Source organism: Rhincodon typus, chromosome 26 (genome assembly GCF_021869965.1).
Source record: "Rhincodon typus isolate 14 chromosome 26, sRhiTyp1.1, whole genome shotgun sequence".
Lineage (NCBI taxonomy): Eukaryota > Metazoa > Chordata > Chondrichthyes > Orectolobiformes > Rhincodontidae > Rhincodon > Rhincodon typus.
The window spans coordinates 17,335,904-17,361,233 of NC_063357.1; the positions used below are offsets into that span (position 1 = coordinate 17,335,904).

Sequence of the window (25,330 nt, forward strand, 5' to 3'; positions counted from 1 at the left end):
CTGAAGAAGGATACTGACCCGAAACGTCAACTTTCCTACTCCTCTTTTGCTGTCTGGCCTGCTATGTTCCTCCAGCTCTACTCTGTGTTGACTCCAACCTAATCAATCTCTCCTCATGTATCAGACCCGCCATCCCCGGAATCAGCCTAGTAAACCTTCGCTGCACTCCCATGAGAGCAAGAGCATCCTTCTTCTGAAAAGGAGACCAAAACTGCACACACTGTTCCAGGTGTGGTCTCACCAAGGCCCTATACAACTGCAACAACACATTTCAGCTTCTGTACTTGAAACCTCTCGCAATGAAGGCCACCATACCATTTGCCTTCTTTCCGCCTGCTGCACCTGCATGCTTACCTTCAGCAACTGGTGCACAAGGACACCCGGGTCCCTCTGCACACTCCCCTCTCCCAATTTACAGCCGTTCAGTTAGTAATCTGCCTTCTTGTTTTTGCTTCCAAAGTGAATGACCTCTCATTTATCCAAATTATACTGCATCTGCCATTGATTTGCCCACTTACCCAACCTGTTCAAATCGTGCTGAAGGATCTCTGCATCCACGTCTCAGTTCACCCTCTCACCCAACTTGGCATCATCTGCAAACTTGGATCCATTAATTCCTACTCTTTGTTTCCTCCACCCAGTTTCCTATCCGTCTCAGTACATTTCCCCCAAATCCCACACGCTTAATCTTGCACATTAATCTCTTACGTGAGACTTTGTCAAATGCTTTCTGAAAGTCCACATATAGTATATCGAATGGCTCCCCCTTGTCAACTCTACTAGTTGCATCTTCATAGAATTCCAACAGACTTTTCAAGCATGATTTCCCCTTCATAAATCCATGCTGACTCTGTCTTATCCTGCCACTGCTTTCTAAATGGTCTGCTATAAAATCCTTGACAATGGATTCGAGAATTTTCCCCACGACCGATGTTAGACTCACCAGTCTATAATTCCCTGTTTTCTCACTACCTCCCTTTTTGAATATTGGAGTGACATTAGTCACCCTCCAATCTGCAGGGACTGTTCCAGAGTCTATAGAATCCTGGAAGATGACCACTGATGCATCCACTATTTCTAGAGCTACTTCCTTAAGTACTCTGGGATGTGGATTGTCAGGCCCTGTGAATTTATCTGCCTTCAATGCCAGCTATTTTCCAGCACCATTTCTCTATTAATATTGATCTCTCCCAGCTCTTCCCTGTCACTAAATCTTGCCTCCTCCAACAATTCTGGTATCTGATTTGTGCTGTCTTTTGTGAAGACAGAACCAAAGTATGTATTCAGTTCCTCAGCCATTTCTTTGTCCCCTATTATACATTCCCCTGTTTCTGCCTATAAGGGACCTACATTGGTCTTTACCGATCTCTTTCTCTTCACATACCTATAGAAACTCTTAGTGTCAGTCTTTATATTCCCTGCAAGCTTACTTGCGTACTGTATTTTCCCCTTCTTAATCAATCCCTTGGACCTTCTTTGCTGAATTCTAAACTGCTCCCAATCCTCGGATTTATTATTTTTCTTGGCCAATCTGTATACTTCTTCCTTGGAAAGGATACTATTTGTTATTTCCTTTGTAAGCTATGGATTGGCCCTCTTACCCATTTTGGTTTTGCGACACAGGGATGAACAGTTGTTGCAGTTCCCCGATGCATTCCTTGAATGTTTGCTAAAGTCTATCCACTGTCAGCCCTGTAAGTAACTCTCCTCAAGCTATCAAGGCCACCTCATGCCTCATATCCTTATAGTTTCCTTTATTAGGGTTCAGCACCTTAGTCTCCAAATCAACAACCTCCCTCTCCATCTTGATAAAAAATTCTATCATGTTATGGTCGCTCTTCCCCAAGGGGTCTCGCACAGCTAGATTGGCAATGATTCCCTTCTCATTACACAGTACCCAGTCTAAGATGACCTGCTGTCTAGTTGGCTCCTCCACATATTGGTCGAGAAAACCATCCTGTGTACACTCCAGGAATTCCTCCTCTGTGGCATTGTGGCTAATTTGATTTGCCTAATCTGTGTGCAGATTAAAATCACCCACGATCACTGATATTCCCTTATCACAGGCATCTCGAATTTCCTGTTTAATGCCATTCTCGACATCGCCACTGCAGTTTGGGGGTCTGTATATGATACCTACTAATGTTTTTTCCCCTTGGTATTTCTCAACTCAACCTATGCAGACTTCACATTGTTGGAGCTAATATCCTTTCTCACTATTGTGTTAATTTCCTCTTTTAAACAGCAATGCTACACTGCCACCTTTTCCTTTTTGCATGTCCTTCCTAAATATTGAATACCCTGGGACATTCAGTTCCCATCTCCGGTCACCCTGCAGCCATGTCTCCATAATCCCAAATGTATTGTACCCGTTTACATCTATCTGCATGATTAGTTCATCCACTTTATTGCAGATGCTCCCAGCATTAAGGCACAAAGCCTTTAAGCTTGTCCTTCTGACAGTGTTTGCCGCCTCCTTATTTTTTTCAATAGCCCTGTTTGAATCTTGTCCTTGGCTTCTCAGCCTATCACTCTTCTTATTCCCTTTTCTAGCTTTTGTTTTTGTCCTTGCTGCCTTCTTCTCTAACTCTTTACATAGGTTCCCATCCCCCTGGCATATTAGTTTAAACCCTCCCTAACTGCTGTAGCAAACACTCCCCCTAGGACATCAGTCCTAAAACACCAACTACCTACAAAACAGATCGCTTTTTTAGGTAACCTTCATGTCATTAGGTTCCCCAAGAGACCTGTCCTTCCAATGAGATAGCAAAAACTGCAGGTGCTGGAGTCCGAGACGACAAAGTGTGGAGCTGGAGGAACACAGCAGGCCAGGCGGCATCAGAGGAGCAGGAAAGTTCACATTTCAGATTGGGTCCCTTCTTCGGAAATAGGGAGGGGGAGGGGAGCTCAGCAATAAATAGAGAGAGGAGGGGTGGGGGTGGGGCTGGGGCTGGGGAAGGTGGGTGGGATGGTGATAGGTGAGTGCATGTAGGCAGTGGTCAGGATTGGTCAGTGAGGTGGGAGTGGCGGATCGGTGGGAGAGAAGATGGACAGGTTGTGTTGAGCTCCCTTCCCCCTCCCCATTTCTGAAGAGGGGTCCCGACCCGAAACGTCAACTTTCCTGTTCCTCTGATACTGCCTGGCCTGCTGTGTTCCTCACTTTGTTATCTCTGTCCTTTCAATGACTTGTCCTGCATTTGTAGTGCTTCTCAATGGAGTTCTGCAGATCTATATGCCTCTTCATTTAGCAGCATTCAGAGAGAACTGAAACAGAGACATTAATAAATCACTGTTTATTTTTCTTGTCTGATTGATAAAATGGCCCTTCAGCTTCCAGGTTACTAGAAACCTGGCAACTGAACTATATTCTGCTAAACATAGTTGTGATCTGAACAAAACATGACTCTTATCTAACAAAAAATATGATTATATCTAATCGAGCATGAAAGAATCAGATATCAAAGACATCAACCAAGTGAAGTCTATACTCATGCTTTACTGTAATTGTAACACAGTTCAGTAATATGTGGCTTTGAAAATGCTGGCATCAATTCAGTACATGTCTGCGGTTGATTCACCCGTGTGGAAAATTGCAAGGATATTGGATATCACTGATTTAGAAGTAGCCTATTTAGCACATTACATCTCTGCTAGCTTATCTGGAAATTCCAAATCTAATCCCATTGTTTTCATGTATCATCTGGTTCAAATATTCAGGAAGTTTGTGGTGTGCTGGTAATTTTTCTGAACTAGTAATCCAGAGGCTTGGGCTAATGTCCTCGGGGCATGGATTGAAATTCATCTATGTCAACTGGTGAGGTTTAAAATCAAATAATAAATCTGGAATTCAAAGCTAGTTACAGTAATGGTGGCAACTATCATCAACAGTTGCCAAACATCCTTTAGGGAAGGAAATCTGCCATCTTTACCTGGTCCGGCCTAAACATGTCTTCAGGCCCACAGCAATGTGGTTGATTTTTGTCTCCCCTCCAGAATGGCTTAGCAAGCCACACAGTTCAAGGGTAATTGGTGATGGGCAACAAATGGCAATTGTTGCCGATGACAACCATATTCCGTGAAAGAATTTAGAAAAAACTGTCCCTTAAATTACCTTGTGTTTCTACCTCAACAACTGCCTTTAACAAAGAATTCAATGTTCCAACAAACCTTTGCACAGGCCAATTTTTCCTGAGCTCAAAGCCAAAATTTAAGTTGAATAACTCTCGAGACCAATGTGCTTATCCTTGTACTTTACTGTTGGTCTTTTTAATAAAACGCCATTTCTAAGAACCTCAAACATTTTCTGCTGTAGTAGAAACAGGTTCAGTATCAAGTTTCTTATTCTTGACATTATTTAAGTGAATTTATAATATATTTTCTAAATGCCTCTAACATCCTTTTTATAAAAGGTGCCCAAAGCCACACTTAGTACTTTAACTGTAGCTAAGGCAACGTTTTGTACAAAACTATAACTTATTCTTTGCTTTTGTAACAGTTAATTAAAAACCTCATTTACAGTTGACCTTTCTAACGTCTTTATTTACTTTCACTTGTATTTTAGGGAAAGATATATTTCAGATCTCAGTTCTCCAAAAACATTTGCTTCACGCTTGCCCATATTAAATTGTACCTTCTATCCATGTCTAATGTACTGCATCTACAACATTCCCTTATTGTATTACAGTGTCTGTTATTATAAGGAATTTCGTTTTCACCCACTTTTTACCTGAGAATTATATTTACTTTGTACTAGAACATAGAACAGTATAGCACAGTACAGGCCCTTTGGCCCACGATGTTGTGCCAAACTTTTACCCTAAACCTAAGGTCTATCTAACTTCCACCTCTACCTTGTACTATCATCCATATGCCTATCCAATAGCCGCATAAATACCCCAATGAGGCCGACTCTACTACCCTCTCCGGCAATGCATTCCACGCCCCTACCACACTCTGAATAAAGAACCTACCTCTGACGTCTCCCCTATATCTACCTCCACTCCCTTTAAAACTATGTCCCCCCGTAATAGCTACCTCCACCCTAAGAAAATGTCTCTGGCTGTCCACTCTATCTATACCTCTGATCGTTTTGTACATCTCTATCCAGTCACCTCTCATCCTTCGTCGTTCTAAAGAGAAAAGCCAAAGCGCTCTCAACCTTTCTTCGTAAGACCTTCCCTCTATTCCAGGCAACATCCTAGTAAATCTCCTCTGCGCCTTTTCCAATGCTTCCACATCTTTCCTGTAATGAGGCGACCAGAACTGGACTCAGTACTCCAGATGTGGCCTAACCAGGGTTTTGTATAGTTGGAGCATAACTTCACGGCTCATGAATTCAATTCTTCTATTAATGAAAGCTAACACACCATAACAATTTCTTAACAATTCTATCCACCTGGGTGGCAGCTTTCAGGGAACTGTGGACATGAACCCCAAGATCCCTCTGCTCCTCCACACTGCCAAGAATCTTTCCATTAACCCTGTATTCTGCTTTCAAGTTCATCCTTCCAAAATGAATCACCTCACACTTTTCAGGGTTAAACTCCATCTGCCACTTTCAGCCCAGCTCTGCATCCTATCAATGTCCCTTTGTAACCTAGAACAGCCCTCCGCACTATCCACAACTCGACCCACCTTCGTATCGTCCGCGAATTTACTAATTCACCCTTCCACTCCTACATCCAAATCATTTACAAAAATCACAAATAGAAGAGGACCCAGAACAGATCCTTGTGGTACACCACTCGTTACTGAGCACCATGTTGAATATTTTCCATCCACTACCACTCTTTGTCTTCTAAGGGTCAGCCAATTCTGAATCCAATCTGCCACATTTCCCCCTATCCCATGCCTCCTTACCTTCTGCATGAACCTACCGTGGGGAACCTTATCAAACGCCTTATTTAAATCCATGTACACCACATCCACTGCTCTACCTTCATCCACATGTTTGGTCACCTCTTCAAAGAATTAAAGAGACCCTATTCATCTTGGTTTTAAAAATCCTTCCCTTCAGTTAGCCTGTTTTCTACCTTTTCTGTGAAGTTACATTTTGCCAGATCTCTCAACTCACTGAACTTTTCCTTTTGCTAACAGCTTGATATTTGATTACTTATCATTTTGAATTCTTATTAACTGTCATCTCCTTTCACAAGCTATTTGCCTTGTTTCATTCCTGCATCCAATGAAATAATACATCTCTGCTTATCGGATTAGATCTGGAATGAAGTCCAGAATATGCTGTTAAAAAGTTTGAACTAGTTAGACCATATGTTGGATTGAAATTAGTTTCCTGTTAAGTTGATGCATGTTGTTTGGACGGCAATATTTAAATTCTTTCATTGATACCAGCAAATGGTGACATGGCCAGCATTACTAATTGGCCTTGCGAGGTTGGTTGTGAGCTGTTGTGCTGAAACACTCCAGAGCATGTAGTAAAGGTACACCTTGAGGCTGCTAGGAAGGGGTTCCAGGATTTTGACCAGGCAACAACGAAGAAACTGCAGTGTAGTTCCAAGTCCAAATGGTAAGTAGTTGCAAATGGTACTGAACATTTGCAATCATCAACATTCCAACCTCTAACCTTATGATGAAGGCAAGGTAATCAATACAGCACCAGCAAATGATTAGGCCAAGGGAACTATTTTAAGGAACTCCAACAGTGATGTGCTTGGAAATAAGCTGATCGACCTCTAACAACCATTATCATCATCCTTTGTGTTGGGTGTGGCTCCAACCCAATGGGACACATTTTTTTTCTTCCCCAATTCACATTGCATCTAATTTTACACAGGCTCCTAAAAGCCACGTTAGCCAAATGCTGCTTTGATGTCAAGGGCAAGTCCATTTCGTACCGAACACTCTTTTATGAAGATTAGAGTAGATATTTGGATAACTGATGGTTAAAGTGCAACATCAGCCTTTGTGTTGCTTTACATTAAATAAGCCTATAAATAAGTTGAATAAAATCTTATTTGTTTACTTGAAAAATCAATTATGAAAGCTTGAATTCTAATATTGTTGTGCTTATGTTTCTTTTATCAGTTAAAACAATTTGAGCTGCAGTTGGAAGAAGAATATGATGAGAAACAGAAAATTCTGAGAGAGAAGAGAGATCTGGAGAACAAACTGTCTACAGTCAGTGAGCAGGTAATGTTTAGAAAAGGATGCAAAATGATGTCCGTTAGTAATTGAAGAACTGGACACAGTTTTGTGATTTTTTTTTTTCTTCTTGAATGACCTAAAGCAATATTTGTATTCACTAATTAAGATATTGACCTTAACAGACCTTTTTAACTGGTTCCTCTGGTATATAAACAAAAACACAGACTTTTGGCTCTAATAGCTTCCTCCTATGCATTCTTGTGTCTAAAATTAAGTCAACTCTTAAAAAAAGTACGTGTCTTGTAATATATACTGTAGTAGACTCATCCCCAAACAGAATTGACTTTTGATCAGTCCCAGCAGGAGGCCCAGTACACTTTGAAAGCAGGATCTTGACACTATAGTGTCAAGGAGCTGAGGTGGGAGCAAATGTATTAGGGAAGGTAGTAGAGTAGTAGTAATGTCCCTGGCCCAGGCTAAAGCTCTGGCGACATGGGTTCAAATCCTACCCATCACAATAGCTGGCAGAATTTAAATTCAATTAATAAATCTGGACTATAAAGCTAGACTTTTAATAGTGACATGACAAATATCATTGATTGTTGTAAAATCCCATTCACTTCACAGATATCCTATTACTTGGTCTGACCAAATGTGACTTCCCAAGTCACAAGAATGTGGTTACCTCTTAGCTGCCTCTTAAATGACCTAGCAAGCCACTCAGTTCTTGGATGTTTAAAGATAGATATCTGCTGACTTTGCTGGCAATGACCATCTCCCTTGAAAGAAATAAAGAATACCCCAGGGAAAGGTACCAGCTCAGCGCTGTGCAATAACAGGCAAGCCAAATAGGCTTTGGACCAGATGAAGGGACAACTCCTTCTTTCAGAAGATGGAATCAATGTACCTTTTAAATTTTTGTCTTTAGTGGGCAAATGTGTGGCACTTTTGAATGTTTGCACATAATTGTGCATGCATGATAAATAAAAAGGGCTGGCTTGTGCATAGACTACATGTGCACTTCTGGGATGTCAAGCAACCACATTGATAGGATCCAGTGTGACAATGGCCCACTTTGTTTTCCTGCATCCTGGTGGAACATTCTTCTGGCAGGTTCACAAAAATAGATTAATGGTCATCTGCTACAGTCACCTTTGGCTGGATTTTAAACTGATACTATCCAGAGCATGGTCTGTCCACTGCTGCCTGCACTACTGGTCTCTGACTGTCACATTGTGTAACTTGTATGAGCACTTTGGCCATCCAGTAGTAGATCTCAGAAAAGGTCAGGGTTAACAGGGAGGTAAGTCATTCCGTGTCATTTTCAGGGAGCTACACTCCCATTTTTCATAGATGAAAGACCACCTCATGTTGCCATACAAGGCACTTCCATATCAAATTTTGCTTAAACTGTGAGAAAGGTAGTTTAAATGCAGTTATGTTTTAAATCCATTTATGTTTTAGGTAAGTTTCAATAGTTAAAAGCTCTAAAATTCCAGAAGTATGATTACAATTTTACGGCAATGTATAAAAATTCAATTTGCCTCCTTGGTTCCGTGGTTAAGGGTGTCTCTGAGCGGGCACGGGATATTCTGACAGGGGAGGGTGAGCAGCCAGAGGTTGTGGTCTGTATTGGTACTAACGACATATGCAGAAAGAGAGATGATGTCCTGCAAAGGGATTCAGGAGTTAAGTAGGAAGTTGAAAAGCAAGACCTCTAGGGCTTTGGTCTCTGGATTACTTGTTCATCCATACTTTATCCACTCTGCCTTAAAAATATTCAAAGACTATGCTTACACCACCTTTTTGAGGTGAGGTCATATGGGATCTACAGTGAGCTGGTAAGATGGATACAGAGCTAGCTTAGTCATAGAAGACAGGGAGTAGCAGTGGAAAGGTGAACTTCCGATTGAAGACATGTGAACACTTGCGTTCTACAGGTATTGGTGCTGGAAACCCTGTTGTTTGTCATATGTATAAATCATTTGGAAGCAAATGTAGGTTGCCTGATTAGTAAGTTTGCGTGTGACACAAAGTTTGGGGGAGCTGTGGATATTGAAGAGGATTGCCAGAGGATAAAACCGGATATAGATTAGCTGGAATCTTGGCTGGAGAAATGACGGGTGGAGTTTAATTCTGACAGATGTGAAGTGATGCATTTTGGGAGATCTAACGCAGGAGGAACCCTTAGTAGCATCAACATACAGAGGGTTCCAGGCATACAGGTCCACAGTTCCCTAAAAGTGGCAACACAAATTGATATGGCATGCTTGCCTCCATCAGTTTGGGCACAAGAGTATAAAAATTGGCAAGTCGTGTTGCAATTATTTAGCACTTTAGTTAGGCCGCATTTGGAATACTGTGCCTTTCTCGTTGCTATACTACAAGAAGGATGTGTAAACGTTGGAGAGGGTATAGAAACTATTTAGCAGGATGTTGCCTTGTTTGGAGGGCGTTACCCATGAGGAGAGATTAGACAAACTTGGTTTGTTTTCACTTGAACATCAAAGGATGAGGGGCGATTTGATAGAAGTTCTCAAACTTATGAGAGGCATGGTTAGTTGGAGTGTTTTTCTCAGGGGAGAGATACCAAATAGTAGTGGATGTAGCTTTAAGGTAAAAGGGGGTAAAGTTTAAAGGAGATATGAGAGGAAGATTTTATACGCAGAGGTTGGGAAGTGCCTGAAATGTGCTGCCAGAGGAGGTAATGGAGGTGGATACAATAGTAACATTTAAGAGACATCTTGATAAATATATGAATAGGCAGGGAATAGAGGGAGACAGTGTAGAGGCAAAAGGTTTTTAGTTTAGAAAGGCATCATGTGTCAGTGTTGTCTTGGTGGACTGAAGGGCATGACCTGTGCTGTAGTGCCCTTTGTTCTGTTTAGAATGAATCATTTTTGAGGGGTGTTCATTATTAAATTGCTGAAAACAGAACATTAGTATAGCTATTTTACAATAACATGATATCAGCTTTATATTTTTAGGGTGATGCAAGGAGTTTAACTCTCGATTTGCTGCCTTTTCCTAGGATTTTGCTAGCTTGATTTGTTTTTTAAAAAACTAGGTTAGTGAACGAGATTTTGAAACTGAAAAGAGACTGCGTAAGGATCTTCGACGGACAAAAGCCCTTCTAGCTGATGCACAAATAATGCTGGATCACTTCAAGAATAATGCACCCAGCAAACGGGAAATCGCACAGTTGAAAAACCAGGTAATGCTTCATTATCTTTTTCATCACTTTAAGCTCCAGTTTCTCAAAGTTATAAAATATTGTTGGTCAATATTACTCTTTTTTTTTTTGTGGAAGATCGTTCCTAAAGTTAACAAGGTAAAATGAACCAGTGTTGAAAACTTAGGAGCAGAAACAACCCATTTGGTTCGTTGAGCCCGCTCTGCCATTTAATAAGATTATGGCTGATGTGATTGTAATTTTGACTCCACATTCCTGCCTTCTCCCAATACCCTTTCACCACCCCTCTTGTTCATCCATATTTTATCCACCTCAGCCTTAAAAATATTCAAAGACACTGCTTACACCATTTTTTCAAGGAAAAGAGTTCCAAACACACTCAACCCTCTAAGCAGAAAACATTTTTCTTCTTCTCTATCTTAATTGGGTGGCAACTTATTTTTAAACAGTGACCCCTATTTCTAGATAATCCCATAAGAATAAATACCTTTTCCACATCAATCATGTCATAGCTCCTCCGGTTCTTACGCTTCAGTCAAGCAACCTTACTCAACTCCAGTCCATACAAGCCTAACATGTCTAACCTTACCTCAAAAGACAGACTGTCCATTTCAGATATTAGTCTGCTAAATCTTCTCTGAACTGCTTCCAATAGATTTTAAATCCTTCCTTAAATAAGGAGACCAGTGCTATGCACAGTGCACCACATTGGTCCCACCAGTACCTTATATAACTGAAACATAACCTCCCTGGTTTTGTTTTCTGTTCCCCTGGCAATAAATGATAATATTCTATTAGCTTTCCTAATTACCTGCTGTATCTGAACACTAGTTTGTGATTAATGTCCTAGGACATTCAGATCCATCTTAACATTAGATCTCTGCAATCTCTCACCATTTAGATAATGTGCTTCTGTCTTATTCTTCCTGCCAAACTGGAAAATTTTGCATTTTCCCACATTATATCTCATTTTCCAGATCTTTGCCTAATCGCTTAAACTATCTGTCTCTTCGAAATCTCCGAATATCCTCTTCACAACTTATTTTCCCACCCATCTTTGTGTCATCAGCAAGTTTTAAAATCATACCATTAGTCCTGTCATCCAAGTAATTTATGTGAATTGTAAATAGTTGAGGTCCCAGCACTGATCCCTGTGGCATGTCACTTATCACATCTTGCCAGTCAAAGAAAAAAGACATTTGTGCTTACTTTCGGTTTCTTGCTAATCTTGTATCACTGCCAGTGTTTCCCCCACACCATGAGCCTTCATATTCCACAAAAACCTTAGATTTCAGGTAGGCATTTAATAAGGTATCATGTCAATGTCCAGTACAGCTACTACTTTCCCTTCATCCAGAGCATGTTACTTCTTCAAAGAACTCCAATAAATTAGTTGAACGTGAATTCCCTTTCACAGAACCATCTATTTGATTACCTTGAATTTTTCCAAGTACCCTGTTATGACACATTTAATAATAGCTTCTAACATTTTCCCTGTGCCAAATGTTAAACTAATGGGCATGTGGTTTCCTGCAACATTTCCCTAACTGTAAATAACATAAGCAGAGGTCTGTTAAGTGGTAGAATTTGCTTCTTTTAAATTAACTCAAGCAATACAGGTATTGCTGGTATCGTAGTATTTATTGCCCATCCAATGGCAGGACAGCACTGGTTCAAAAGGCACCTCACCACAACTTTCTCAAGGGAAACTAGGGATGGGCAATAAATGCTGGCCAGCCAACAACCCACATTCCATGAGTGAACAAAAAAACTTCCCTTGCAAAGGTACTGATCAAATTACATTCCACAGTGGGTACTGTTACGTAGGGAATTCTAGGATTTTGGTCTAGCGACAGTGAAGGAATGGTGATATATGGGAGTTCAATGGGGAATTTTCAGATAATGGTGTTCCTGCCTGCCTCCTGCCCTCGCTCTTTGTGATAGAGGCTGCAAGTTTGGGAGGTTATTTAAAAGAAGCTTTCATAATTTGCTTCAGTGCCTCTTTAGATGATACGCATTGTAACCACTGTGTACCAGTGATGGAGGGAGTGAGTGTTTAAGATGGTGAATGAGGTGCTAGTCAAATGGAGAGTATTGCTTCTGATGATCTACTCCTCCAGGCAAGTGGTGCGTATTCCATCACATGCCTGACTTCTGTCTTGAAGCGAGTGAAAAAGCTTTGGAATAACAGGTGTTGTGTAATTGCCTGCGAATACCCTGCTTATGCAGGGTGCCACAAAATTTGAGGTTCATTAATTAAATTTTGTCTGGTCAATAAATCCAGGATATTGATTGATGGGAGTGGTTCAGCAAAGATAACTCTGATGCTTGTTAAGGAGAAGTGCTCAGACTTTCATGTTGAAAATGGCCACTTGTGTGGTATGAATGTTAAATATCACTTGGCTCAAGTTGATACCTTTCTGAAATACAAGTATGCAAGATTCTCAATGTTCCTCTCTATAATGTCCGATTTGATTCTTTCTCTGATTGTTACATGTTCTGTAACTCCTCTAAACAACAGCTCCAGTATGTTTTGGTAGAATATGATGTATGTAGATAGGTGAATGATAAATTTACCAAAATAAACAATTGGTGTCCTAAAGGATACATTGAAATTGATTCTCTGACAGTTTTCCACATGTATGCTATAATTTCAATGAAAAGGCAACCAGAATATTGAGGAAATAAGATGTGGTCATTTAAGACCATAAGATCTGCCAAAAAATCTTTAAAAAGAGCTGGCCCCTCCATGGAGGAAGATTTAATAATCCTTAATGAGGTATGTATGAAAAGGAAGAACAATCCACAGAAGACTTTTTTTTAGTCCAAGCCAGTTCTGTGAACAGCTAAGTATTTGCTACACCAAATACAATCAAAGCAAATAGATTTTTCGCTCAAATGACTTAATTATTTTTAACAGTATGCTTCTGTACCGAATACAAGTGGGTTGATTATCTTCATGTTTTAAGCAATCTTTTTTTTTCATGATGCTTTAGGAAACAAATGAAAAACTCACATGCTTTCACAGTTTGTTCGTGGACGATGAGATGTCTTATGAGATCTGCAAACAATAGTGTTCTTACAATAAGCCTGCAAGATTAATTAATGGTATTCTCTGTGCCAAAGCACAATGCTGAGATTTATACACTTATTCTAATGATTCAAGATAATTGTATTCCCAAAGAATGGGGAAATGAGGCAAAGCAAAAATAATCTAGAGAAATACTTCTGATACTGAAGACACTTCTTAATTACATTATGTTGCTCTCAGAACCTGCTCTGTCATTCAACAAGATCGTAGCTGATCTTCGATCTCAACTGTTATCTTACACTGTCCTCTGATCCCTTGATATTTTTGCATAGAAATCTATTAATCACTGTCTTGAAGTTACTTAGTGGTTGCCCCTGAGGGTTGTGTAGGCTCGGAGAATTGTGAAGATTCGCCACCCTCTGAATGAAGAAATTCTTTTGCAACAGAATTCCAAAAGGACCAACCCTGCAACTGTCATCTAGTTCTTGAACAGGGAACATCATTCCTGATTCTACCCACTTGATCCCTGCAAAGATGCTTTTATGTTTGAATGTGGTTACCTCTCATTTTTCTTTAACTCCAGAGAATATAGGCCCCTTCTATTTATTCCTCCTTCAGAGGACACTGTTTTCATCCCAGGAACTAGTTTGATGAATTTTTTTTTAACATTCCCTCCACAGCAATTTTATCTTTCCTTGGGTAACTCTACAAGAACTGCACAGAATATTCTAGGTGTAGTCTCATGAAGCCACTGTATAATTGTAGTCAGACATTTTTATTCTATTCTCAGATCCCCTCGTAATAAAGGCCAACATCCTATTTGCTTTAATTACTTGCTGTACCAAAATGTTAATGTTCAATGATTCATAACCGAGGAAACTTTATATTTTTGATTTTCCTGCCAATTTCCATATTGTATTCTGTCTGCTAAATTTACGGACACTCGCTAGCCGCTTCAAATTCCTTCATATCCAATGTCCCCTCACAACTCCCACTCGCACGTAGCTTTATATCAGCTGAAAACTTAGAAATATCACATTTAATCACCACATCCAGCTCGTTGGTACTTATTGTATTTAGCTGGGACCCACACATGATCCTTGTGGTACCCTATAACAGACAGCCTGTCAACATGAAAATTACCCATTTATTCCTGCTCTCTGATTTTTGTTTATTAACTAGTTCTTCATCCATGTCCCAACCCTCCAATCCCAAGTGTTTTAATTTTGTTTACTGGTATCTTGTCTGGGCCCTTATGTAAATCTAAATATACCTCACCCACCAGTAATACCTTCATTTTATGATAATGGCATTTGTTAATTGATTTTGGGCTATTAGCAATTCTACAAGTTTCAGAAACTCTATATAAAAATGGCTTATCTGTAACCAACTGTTATCATTTAATTCAGAGGTTGTTCTTTTTTTTTTTAAACAGTTTACCTTTTACCTAATCCAACTGAATCATTTTGCATTCTTTGTAATTATTGTCAATTTTTAGCTTGAAGAGTCAGAGTTCACTTGTGCTATAGCTGTCAAAGCTCGAAAAGCCATGGAAGTTGAAATGGAAGATCTGCACCTTCAGATTGAAGATACCTCTAAAGCCAAAGTTTCAGTAAGTACAGATAAGCATTTTGGAATGGGGATTTTAAAGTAGAGGTAAAATAGATTTGTAATTTCAGTTCTGTGAAGGTTTTGTTTTTGAAGAGATCAGAACATCATTTGAAGCTGTGGACTAAATACCTCCCTTTCCAAGAGACCGTAGTCAATAAATAACCAGTAAGATATCTGTAAATGTAAATGATGAGATGTTCACAATGCTGAGTTTTATGACATGCAGGTAAACAAATGGTCAGCAGCCACCAGTAGCTCAATTTCAAATTAGAAGAGCAATTCATATCAGCAGAAGGGCAGGTGATTTTTCCAAGCTGGGAGAGTTTGTGCAGAGGTTGTCTAGGCTATTAGAACTGGAAATAAGTTTCTAGGTCCTCATTTCAAAAATGAATCAATTAAGTGTCAAATTAAAGAGCTAAGATACATCACTGGGATTGAGTATCTGTGAAGGAAGTTGCTGGAAAAATGATTGAATCTTTTGTTTTGCTGATGATAAGATCTTTCTAAACTGTTTTATCTGTTTATTCATAGTTCTGTCTTTTTGTGAAATAAGCTTCTGTTCTTGTGTGAAAAAACATTAACAAACCTCTGCAAATATGTTCAGTGATTAACTGCCACAGTAACCAACTGTAAAAAATGAACTTCTGATCTATCAAGTCAAGTTACCCAATGTTGCCCAGTCTGACTTACCCAGTGTTGTTTTCTAAAATTATGATAACAATGAAGTCATTGAAACAAAATGGATAGAACAAATTCACGGTTGAAGAATTGGAGCAAAATGGAGGGCTGAAGGTTCATGGATTACTGGGGCCATTTCTGGGGAAGGTAGAAATTGTGCAAGTCAAATTGGGTGCACCTGAATTGGAACAGGGCCAACATCCTTGTGGGGAGATTTTCTAATGTGCTTTGTGGGGGATTAAACTAATTTGGCAGGATATTGGCGTGCTGAGTATAGGTACAATAGGGGATTATGCAGAAATATACAGAAGAGAAACCAATCCAGTCAAGAAAGTAGTGCAAATTATAGTCCAGTGAATGCACAAGGGCATGATCATGCTGGCTGGCATTTATTTTAGTGCAAGGAGTCTTGCGTCTATGGCAGATAGGTTGTGGGATTTGCTTAACACATGGGATTTAATATGTGACGATTCTATGATTTTAGAGGTGTATTTGTTTTCCTGTTTTTTTTCTGTGACTAGAAGTTGAGACAGATGTGATGAGTGGTCTGTTCCTGGCCAATAAAGTAAACAGCTTGTGAGGCCTTGGGTTGTTTTAAAGTTGGAACAATAGAAATAGCATGAATGAGTAGAGTCATGCATCCACATGACCAGGGCTTTAGTTTAGCTTTCAGTAGTTATTGGGGTTTTGAAACTGCCATACATCTCTCACTTTTATACCAAACCCTTGAGTACTCTCTCTCTGCCAGAATCTTGTCTTGATGTTCTTTCCTCCTAAACTGGAGCAACATTGTATGTGAAAAATCTATTTTACTGAATTTGCCTTCGCTATATCAGAACAGTTGCTGTTTAGTAGTTAAATAATTTATTATTCTGTTAACTTTTACAATAGAGTTAAATTTATACCATTTCTTCTTTCTTTGGTTTGTATTTTAATTGCAGAATTAAGAATAAAGTGTTTTGCTTAAAGCTGAGTAGTGTAACCAATCGGATTAACTCTGAACACAGCACCTTACACTTGGCTTTAAAAAAGAAAACGTTATGGTTTAGGCTAGTAAGAACTACCTATGCTGGAGTCAGAGATGACACCGTGTGGAGCTGGAGGAACACAGCAGGCCAGGCAGCATCAGAGGAGCTGGAAAGCTGACATTTCGGGTCGGGATCCTTCTTCAGAAATGGGGGAGGGGGAAGGGAGCTCTGAAATAAATAGAGGGGTGGGGCTGGGGAAGGTAGGTGGAATGGTGATATGTAAGTAAGTGCAGGAAGGCAGTGGTGGGGATTGGTATCTTTTATATATTTGAAGGGTGTTTGGTCTGGTCCATAACATATTGCTACTGCACAGTGACAGTTGAGAGAGAGAGAGAACTCAATATTCTGGGTTTTGGAAACTTTAGTGGAGGTGGTGTCACAGTTTTGATTAAGCTGTCAATACTACAGTAAGGAGGAATGATATCTTAGGTTCCTTGAATGAGGTCATGTGGGCAGAACTTAACTCTGATTTCTGTCCACAGATGCTGCCAGATCTGCTGAGCTTTTCCAGCAATTTCTGTTTTTGTTTTTGATTTCCAACATCTGCTGTTCTTTCAGTCATTATTTAGAAATTTCAGTATCTATATTTATTTTATGAAGAATTACCATCAGTTGGGATTATAACTGTTGTCAAACATTGTGCAGTGTTTTATTTTATTGCCTCTAATTTTTGCCCATGGAAGTACCTTTGAATATTCTTTTTCTGTGTACAAATTAATTAAGTCAGTCACAGTACAAAGCCTTGTCATACTCTTCTCTTCACTTCAAACATATTTGAATGATTTTGGTGATTGATTTTATTGTCAGTGTACTGAAATAGAATGAAGAGCTTTGTTTATAAGTCGTACAGGCAGATCACAGCAAGCAAAGGATGTACAGATCAAAAAGACTTTGAGGCATACGGTTTACATTGCAGATTACATTATTTGAGGCTAGAGTTCTATCAACAGTTTAATAATGACTAGAAAGAAGCTGTTCCTGAACCTGCTGGTGCATGTGTTCAGGCTTCTGTATCTTTTGCTTGACAGAAGAGGTTGTAGGAGGTCATTACCAGGCTGCGATGGGTCTTTAATGACATTGGTCCTCTTTCTGTGGCAGCAAGCCGTGTAAATAGAGTCCATGGATGGAAGGTTGGTTTCCGAAAAGGTCTGGGCTGTGTACACCATGTTCTGTAGTTTCTTGCTATCCTGGGCAGAGCAGTTGCCATAGCAGGCCATTATGCACCCAGAGAGCATGCTTTCAATGGTGCATCTGTAGAAGTTGGTGAGCGACCTTATGGATATTCCAAGTTTCCTGAGTCACCTGAGGAAGAAGAGGCATTGTTGTGCCTTCTGGACTGTCGCATTTACGTGGGTTATCGTCAGTTATCATCATTCCGAGGAACTTGATGCTCTTCACTCTCCCAAACTCCGTTCCATAGATGTAGATGGGAGCGTGTTCTCCTCCTTTCTTTCTGATGTCAATGATCAGTTCTTTAGTTTTGCCGATGTTGAGAAACAGATTGTTTTCATTGCACCACATCACCAAGCCCTCTATCTCCCTTCTGTATTTTGATTCATCATTGTTAGCTATCCGTCTCACTACGGTGGTGTTGTCAGCGAACTTGTGGATGTCCTTCTTCCAGCTTAATACTTGCTTTTTGGTCCAGCTGTAGGCTCAAGATAAATTCTATGTCTTGACTGTCAATGCAACATTTCAACAATAAGGTGATAATATATAGTTTTCTAATTCTTAAACAGAGTAGATGAAAGAATGAACTTGTATTGTCAGTTATGACCTTGCAGGGGGTGAGTAAGGTGGGTGTCTCAAAGTGCTATACAGTGAATAAAGTGAAGCCAATACTGATCTGGAGTGTCAAAGTGTATGAAAGTGTCTTCAATTGATTTTTTTTCCCCTAAATGATGCCTTATGAGTCCCACAATAGGTATACAGCTACAACTGAGAACATTTCAATTTTGCACATAGATATAGAACTGGTAACCCTTCAGCATATTAGTAGAGGACAAAGAACTTGAAAGTATCTGAGAAGTCCTTGTTCATGACACTGGATTTCCAAAATGGAATGTGCCATGTTTCTCAGAAATAGCGTCTTTCACCTTGAGCTCAACATTCACATTATAAAAAAGTTGCATAGCAAAAACCGCAAATTGTCCTGATATCATGGAAAGAATTGTACAATTACAGAAATATTTATCATTATGTTAATTATTGACTTGCAGCTATTCCGTAATGCATTGCACGGTAGCAAAGCCTGCTAAAATTGTGAAATATATCTGGTCCCTGAAGATTGAAAAGTGACAAATGGAACTCTACAGTTCAAGGAAGGAGGGAGAAAACAGGAAACTAGGCCTCTTACCCATAGTTTGGAAAACGCAAGGGTCTGTAATAAAGAATGCAACAACAGAATTGGAAAATAATGGTAGATTTAGGCAGAGTAAGCATGGATTTATCAAAGAGAAATCATGTTTAACAAATCTATTGGAATGTTTAGATAATGTAACTAACAAATAAGAGGGAACCATTGGATATGATATATTTTGATTTTCAGTAAACATTTGATAAAATTCCATGCAAGAGATTAATAAACAAAATTAGAAAACACAGGATTAAAAATAATATATTGACATGGATTGAGACCTGGTTAACCCATTGAAAATAGAGTCAGAATAAATGGGTCATTTTCAGGTTGTCAATCGAAGTAAATCAAGGATTAGACCTTAGAATCCAATATCCACAATTTGTATCATAGATTTGAATGCAAGATTAAATGTAATTTTTCCAAATTTGCAGATGACACAAAACTAAGTGGGGTTGAGAGCTGTGAGGAAGATATTAAGATGTTTCAAGTGAATTAGAGAGGCTAAATGAATATGAAGAAATTTGGCAGATAAAATAATGGAGAAGTGTGAGATTATTTGCTTTGGTATAAAAACAAATAGAAAGTTTCTTAAATGGTAAAAGGCTTGGAACTGTTGAACTTCAAAGGGATTTGGTGTATTTGTTCATCAAACACCGATTTAACATGCAAGTATAAACAATTAAGGCAAATTGTCTGTAAACCCTCATTAGAAAAGAATTTGAGGATAGGAGCAAAAATGTGCCATGTCCACAAGACATGAAGAGAGATCATAAATTGCTATAAAAGCTATATTTTCTTGTTTAAACTTGACAAATGTGCAAATTAGGAGCAGAAGTAGGTCACTCAGTCCTTTGAACAACCTAGAATTTTGCATTCATTCTCCATACAAGTAATACTCCACTTCATTCTTGTGTTATAATGAACAATTTCACATCCTCTTGCATTATACTCCATTTGCCAGATTTTGCCAACTCCCCTCACTTGTCTGTATTGGTCTGCATCTTTGTCACGTCATCTTCATAATATATTTTTCTACCTATCTTTTAGTCATCTGCAAATTCAGTCACCATGCCTTGGTTGCCTCATCTAAAATTGTTAAAAGTTGAGACCCAGCATTGAACGTTGTGGGACCCACTCATTACATCCTGCCAATCTTTTTTCTACCAACTAATCTCTGTTATTGCATTACTGCCTACACTATGTCTTCCTACTTTGTACAGTAGTCTATTTCATTGAGCTTTGTCAAATGCTTTTTGGAAATCAAGTATTATATATCAACAGGCTCCCCTTTTACCTAAAGTACTCTTTTACTCCTTCAAAGAATGCCAAAAAATTGGTTAAACATAATTTCCATTTCACAAAACCATGCTGACACTTCTTTACCTTGAATTTTTCCAAGTACCTAGTTGTAACCTCCTTAAAAGACAATGCCAGTCCCTTTCCCTCCATAGACACCAAGCTGACTGGCTTATAATTTACTGATTTCTGCCTCTTTGTTGTTCTTTGCTGGGCTAAAAAACAGTTGCTATCAGTCACTAAATTCCAATCAGCAGTTACCTGGACAGAACTCAAATATCATCTTCCTGGAATGTCACATGCTTGCAATGAATGGACAAACCGAAACAAAAATAGCAGATGAGAGTCTCCCCAGATGGTTGCGATTAAAGTGAAGCTATGAGACTTATTATGCCTGAAGGGCATGAATAGCTCGTCATTGATTTAAAAACAAAATCCCAGGTAGGGAAATAGAAACCAATTGTTAAATAAATGTTTAATTGTACATTTTCTGAACCTTTACTTCAGTCTGGTAAAAAACAGTTTTCTAGTGGCGTCTGCTTCATTGAGTTCGAGGTTTGTGGTTTCAAATTTCACTACTGCTTTGGACATGTAGTCTTGACTGGCAGGTACTCGAAGATAATGTGTTTGCCTATACAGGATGGAAAACATCTGTAGTAATATTAGAACAGCAGCAAAGATTGCTTTCTGCCATGGTTCCACTTCCTTTTTTAATCAACAGCAACAATAATCATATTATCTGATTTGTTTATCCCGTGGGTGTTTGTGAGGTTATCGTGTTCTAATTGGCTGTCAGTTTTCCCTAGATAACAACGATTACATGTCAGAAGTAATCCATTGAGTTTTAATCATGTAACGGCACATTAAAGCAAAAAAGAGCAAATGTTACTGTTTGCTTAAAATAGAGTCATCTTAACATTCAACTTCGATTGGTCCAAGTGACTTTGCATTCATAATCTTCAGAAACTGAATTTCCAAACTCCTGTTTGATTCAGAAGAATAATTATTTCCCATATGGATGCCAAAATTACAGGGAGAATCGGCCTGAACTATTCTCATTCAGCTTCTAAAAACATGATTTTTGATGGCACTGCTATAAGAGCAAAGAAAATGCTATCCTGCCTCCAATCTATAAATAATAAGTGAACCACAATGAGGGGCCTTCATTAAGTAATGAAAGAGCGTTCTGAGTTAGTAAGTACAACTTTTAAACTGCAGTATCAGCCAGTATATGTGACATTTCATAATTGCAAAATGATGCAGCAAGGTTGGTGAAATCATCCAGTGGCTCGAATGTAATTTGTCTGTGTTTCCTGTTTATAGTTGGAAGAGCAGCTAAGTCGTTTACAACGTGAGAAAAATGAGGTACAGAGCCGTCTTGAGGAGGATCAGGAGGATATGAATGAACTCATGAAGAAGCACAAAGCTATAGTTTCGCAGGTTGGTAATTTACTTGTCACATTGCGTGTTATTTTTCTTAACACTACATTGCCACACACAAATTGAATTGGTGAGGAGTGTAGGTTCAATTTGTTTGAAAATCTCAAACAGATTTGCTGAATAGACAAACTAATAACTGAGCAGCTACAGCCCATCTTATTTATACACCCTTACTCTAGCACTTTGCTATCTTGACTCCTTATGTCTGCTGGCCATGTGATATCTGGTTCTTGGCTTGTTAACATACTTCTCAGAAATAATGCAGGATTTCCTTTTTTCAAGATGAAATTGCATGAATTAAATGAAAATATGTGTACATTAGGTGACTTGCAGAAACATTTTCAACTCTTGTTTCTATGTAACTAAAGTTTAAGAGTCTGAATCTGTATAGCGTAGTAATGGTTTGCATTTTGCACTTTAGCTACTGTGCCAGTATCAGTAACTACATAATGTTTGGAGATGTTGCTGTCTAGTAACACTGGGTTAATGTTTTATGCCATGTTTTAGCAGTGTATCAATGACCTATCTGCTCAGACAGCACAGCAGACAAATTTTGTTCATGTCATGGCACTTAACGATGAACTAATCAATTGATTCTTCTGGCTGTTGCATTATAAGACATTAGCTCTAGATGGAGAATTCTAAAGTTCACTTTCACATGAAGCTGATCTTCCAGCATTTTAATTGAATTAAATTGGTTTAGCAAAATGGCGGCAGAGTAAGACTTCAGTCAGAGCTCCTCTGCTGGCCTGTTCCTTTTGCTATTCCTTTCTTTTTTCTCCTCTTTGTCCTCTTTGCAATATTTCTTCCCCCCCCCCCCCCCTCCTCCCCTCCCCCAAGGGAGTCAAGTAGCAACGAAAGTCCAGGTAGGAACTGAGCGCACAGACGTGTCCCACAGTGGCAGCAGAACGGGTTGAGTTGTTGACCGAATTCCGGAACGACAGCAGCAAAGTGAGCATGGGCCAGGCTGAGTCCTGGAGTGAAGGGGTGGGCCGACGGCAGCAGGAGAATCCCAAGTCCTGGAGAGGCAGCGTGGGCTGATGGCAGCAGGGGAATCCCAAGTCCCGGACGGCACGAGGTGAAGCGAATCCTGGCACAACATGACTTGCCATGTTGCTGCTGAGTGCTAATGAGGAGCAGATTGGAGGCTGAAGCGATGCAGAACAATTGCTGGACTTGGGCCTGGCACCATGTGCTAAGCTGCTGCTGTTTGGAATTCTTCACTGGAGTGTGATGTAAATCCTTTTCACAATGTTATAACTACCTCATTTGTACCTTATTCTTAGACACTAAGTAATGCTACTGCTTTCCTTTTAATCCTTTTTTATATAATAGCACTTGATTTACTTTGTAAGATTTCTACCTACCAACTTGTAACTTTTAAAAGGCAGCCATTGTAAAAATTATTCACTGTACTGGAGTACAAGTGACAGTAAAGGATATTCATATGAATTGAATTAGCTTTATTGGCACATATACACAAATTATTACAGTGAAAAGTTTATAGTAGCCATATTACAGTGCCATCTTGCATACAAGGGTACCTAGGTACAAATGCTTAGGATCAAATTCTTAAGAAACAAAATAAAATTAGAAAAGTAAAGAAATAAATAGTCCAGCACTATAGGACATAGGAATAAATAGGAAAAATAAAGAAGTAAAAAGTTCAGAATATCAGTCCTTCTGACCCAGTCCATCCCAGCACCTACTCTCAAGGGACACCTCCACCATCACCCCACCACCTGCACTGGACCCACCAAAGTAGGAGTCGCCTCACTTTTTCGCCATCTCTTCACCACTGGGCCCATTTCACTGATGCTGCTGAGCCCACACTCATCTCACAACCAAGCGTCCCTGGCTCCGCTGGCACCACCATCCCTGATTGCTGGAGGAGCTTTGCTGCCACTGCTGCCGTCCCTGAATGTTGGGAGAATGACCCTGCTGCTGCCGCCTTCTACTGCTGGGAGAAGCCATATCTACCACTCCATAGGTGGGCTGCCCTTGTGCTGCCAAGCAAGCCACCATAGAAATGAAAAAAAGACCAAAAGACAAGGAAAATAAAGCAAAAGAAAAGAGCAGAAGCAAAAGTAGAACAAAGAAGGAAAACTGAAGGGAGCTTGATGGGCCCTGGGCAAGTATCTGCACCCAGCCCTGTTACTCTGCCACCATTTTGCACCGGAAGTCTGTCTCATAGTTTGGGATGATCTCGTTGCAACGTTGACTTTGTGTAATTTCTCATTTCCAGTAGAAATCGTTATTTTCACTACTTAGATATAATTGCTGCAAAATAGATAAGAAGCAAAGCTCCATTCTTTGCTCAAGAAGCTTAAATTCAGAAAGGACATCTGCGGCCTTCCAATTCATTGCTAGGGAATTTGATAGTCATCTTCCTGATGTTTCCTATCTTCTGCAAATGTTATCGATGTGTAAAGGATTTATAGTATTGAGTATGTATGGCTACTGTGTTTGGAGATGTGGCAGTGCAGCTATTGTTCTCCCTTTTCCTTTTTTAAATTTTTCTGTTTTCAGTTGTGGCTCTGGTGGAACTGGTACTGAAGCCTGACTTGATGACTGTGCAGTATCTATAGCCTAACTTGGATGTGTGTCTCCACCTGTGCAGACCACCAATCCGTTCAGCTCACGAATCAGTATTGGAGTGCTATAGTACCTCTGAGCAAGGAGGCCTAGGTTCATGTCTCACCTCCTCTAAACAGTATGTCATAACATCACTAAATAGGTTCATTTGAAGGTACCCACAAATCCATATTAACTGTACAGCCAACATTGTACGGTATTTTTAATTCTTCTAGGGTAAATATAACTTCTTAACTGCTTGACTGAGGCATTTCATGTGTTTTTCAGGTTTAAAATGTTGTTTTAATTCTTTAAAGAGTAATCACCACTAATCACTAGGTATTAGAGCCCATCAAGCAATCCTTCAGTGTGCAGGGATATGGCCCTTGATATCCACCTCACTGTTCTTCCTTCTGATTCCCCTCATTCCACCCCCCATGATTCCCACTCTGCAGACTCTATCCTGCCTTCCCTCACCTTTTGCCTGGGATCTGTCCCCAGCCTTGGATCTGAGTGGGGAGCAGTGTCACTAACAGCACCTGCTGGTGCTAGTGGAATGAGGAATAGCTCTTGGTGAGCAGGACTCCTGTCACTGGAGATCTTAAACAAAGGGAAAGCAGTTTCGTGGTCACTTAAGTACTGATGTGGTTTTTCTGCCAATTCTTCAACCACTTTGTGAGACACATTTTATCCTGATAAAATTCCAGTTATTGTGTCCAAATTTACAACAATTGATCTTTGAATTTGTTGTGTAAAGGAGCACAATTGGAAACCTCCTTTTTAAAAGTTAAATGCATTTAGCCCAATAGTTAACCAATTTGCGCAATGAATTTAAAGTCCTCTCCAAAATAAAGAATTTAAATGGTCTTCAATGTATTTAATTATGCGTTCTATGATATTTGTAATACACTAGTAATAGGAGCTGACAATGACTGGTCATTTACAGAACAGGAGTGGTCATCTGTCTTGTTTGAGTCTATGCCAGTTCACTGTAGAGCAGATTAGTCAGTCCCATT

At 39.6% G+C, this 25,330-nt stretch overlaps 1 protein-coding gene across 8 annotated transcripts in view; it reads left to right on the top strand.

Moving 5' to 3' along the window:
- Positions 1–25,330, top strand: part of myo18ab (myosin XVIIIA b) — a 296,427-nt gene that overhangs the window by 233,017 nt on the left and 38,080 nt on the right. For all 8 annotated transcript variants that reach the window (XM_048612570.1, XM_048612572.1, XM_048612571.1 and 5 more), the window contains 4 exons: positions 7,045–7,149; positions 10,172–10,318; positions 14,827–14,940; positions 21,624–21,740. In XM_048612570.1, the coding sequence (XP_048468527.1) occupies positions 7,045–7,149; positions 10,172–10,318; positions 14,827–14,940; positions 21,624–21,740 (483 nt within the window). The remainder of the gene's footprint in view (positions 1–7,044; positions 7,150–10,171; positions 10,319–14,826; positions 14,941–21,623; positions 21,741–25,330) is intronic.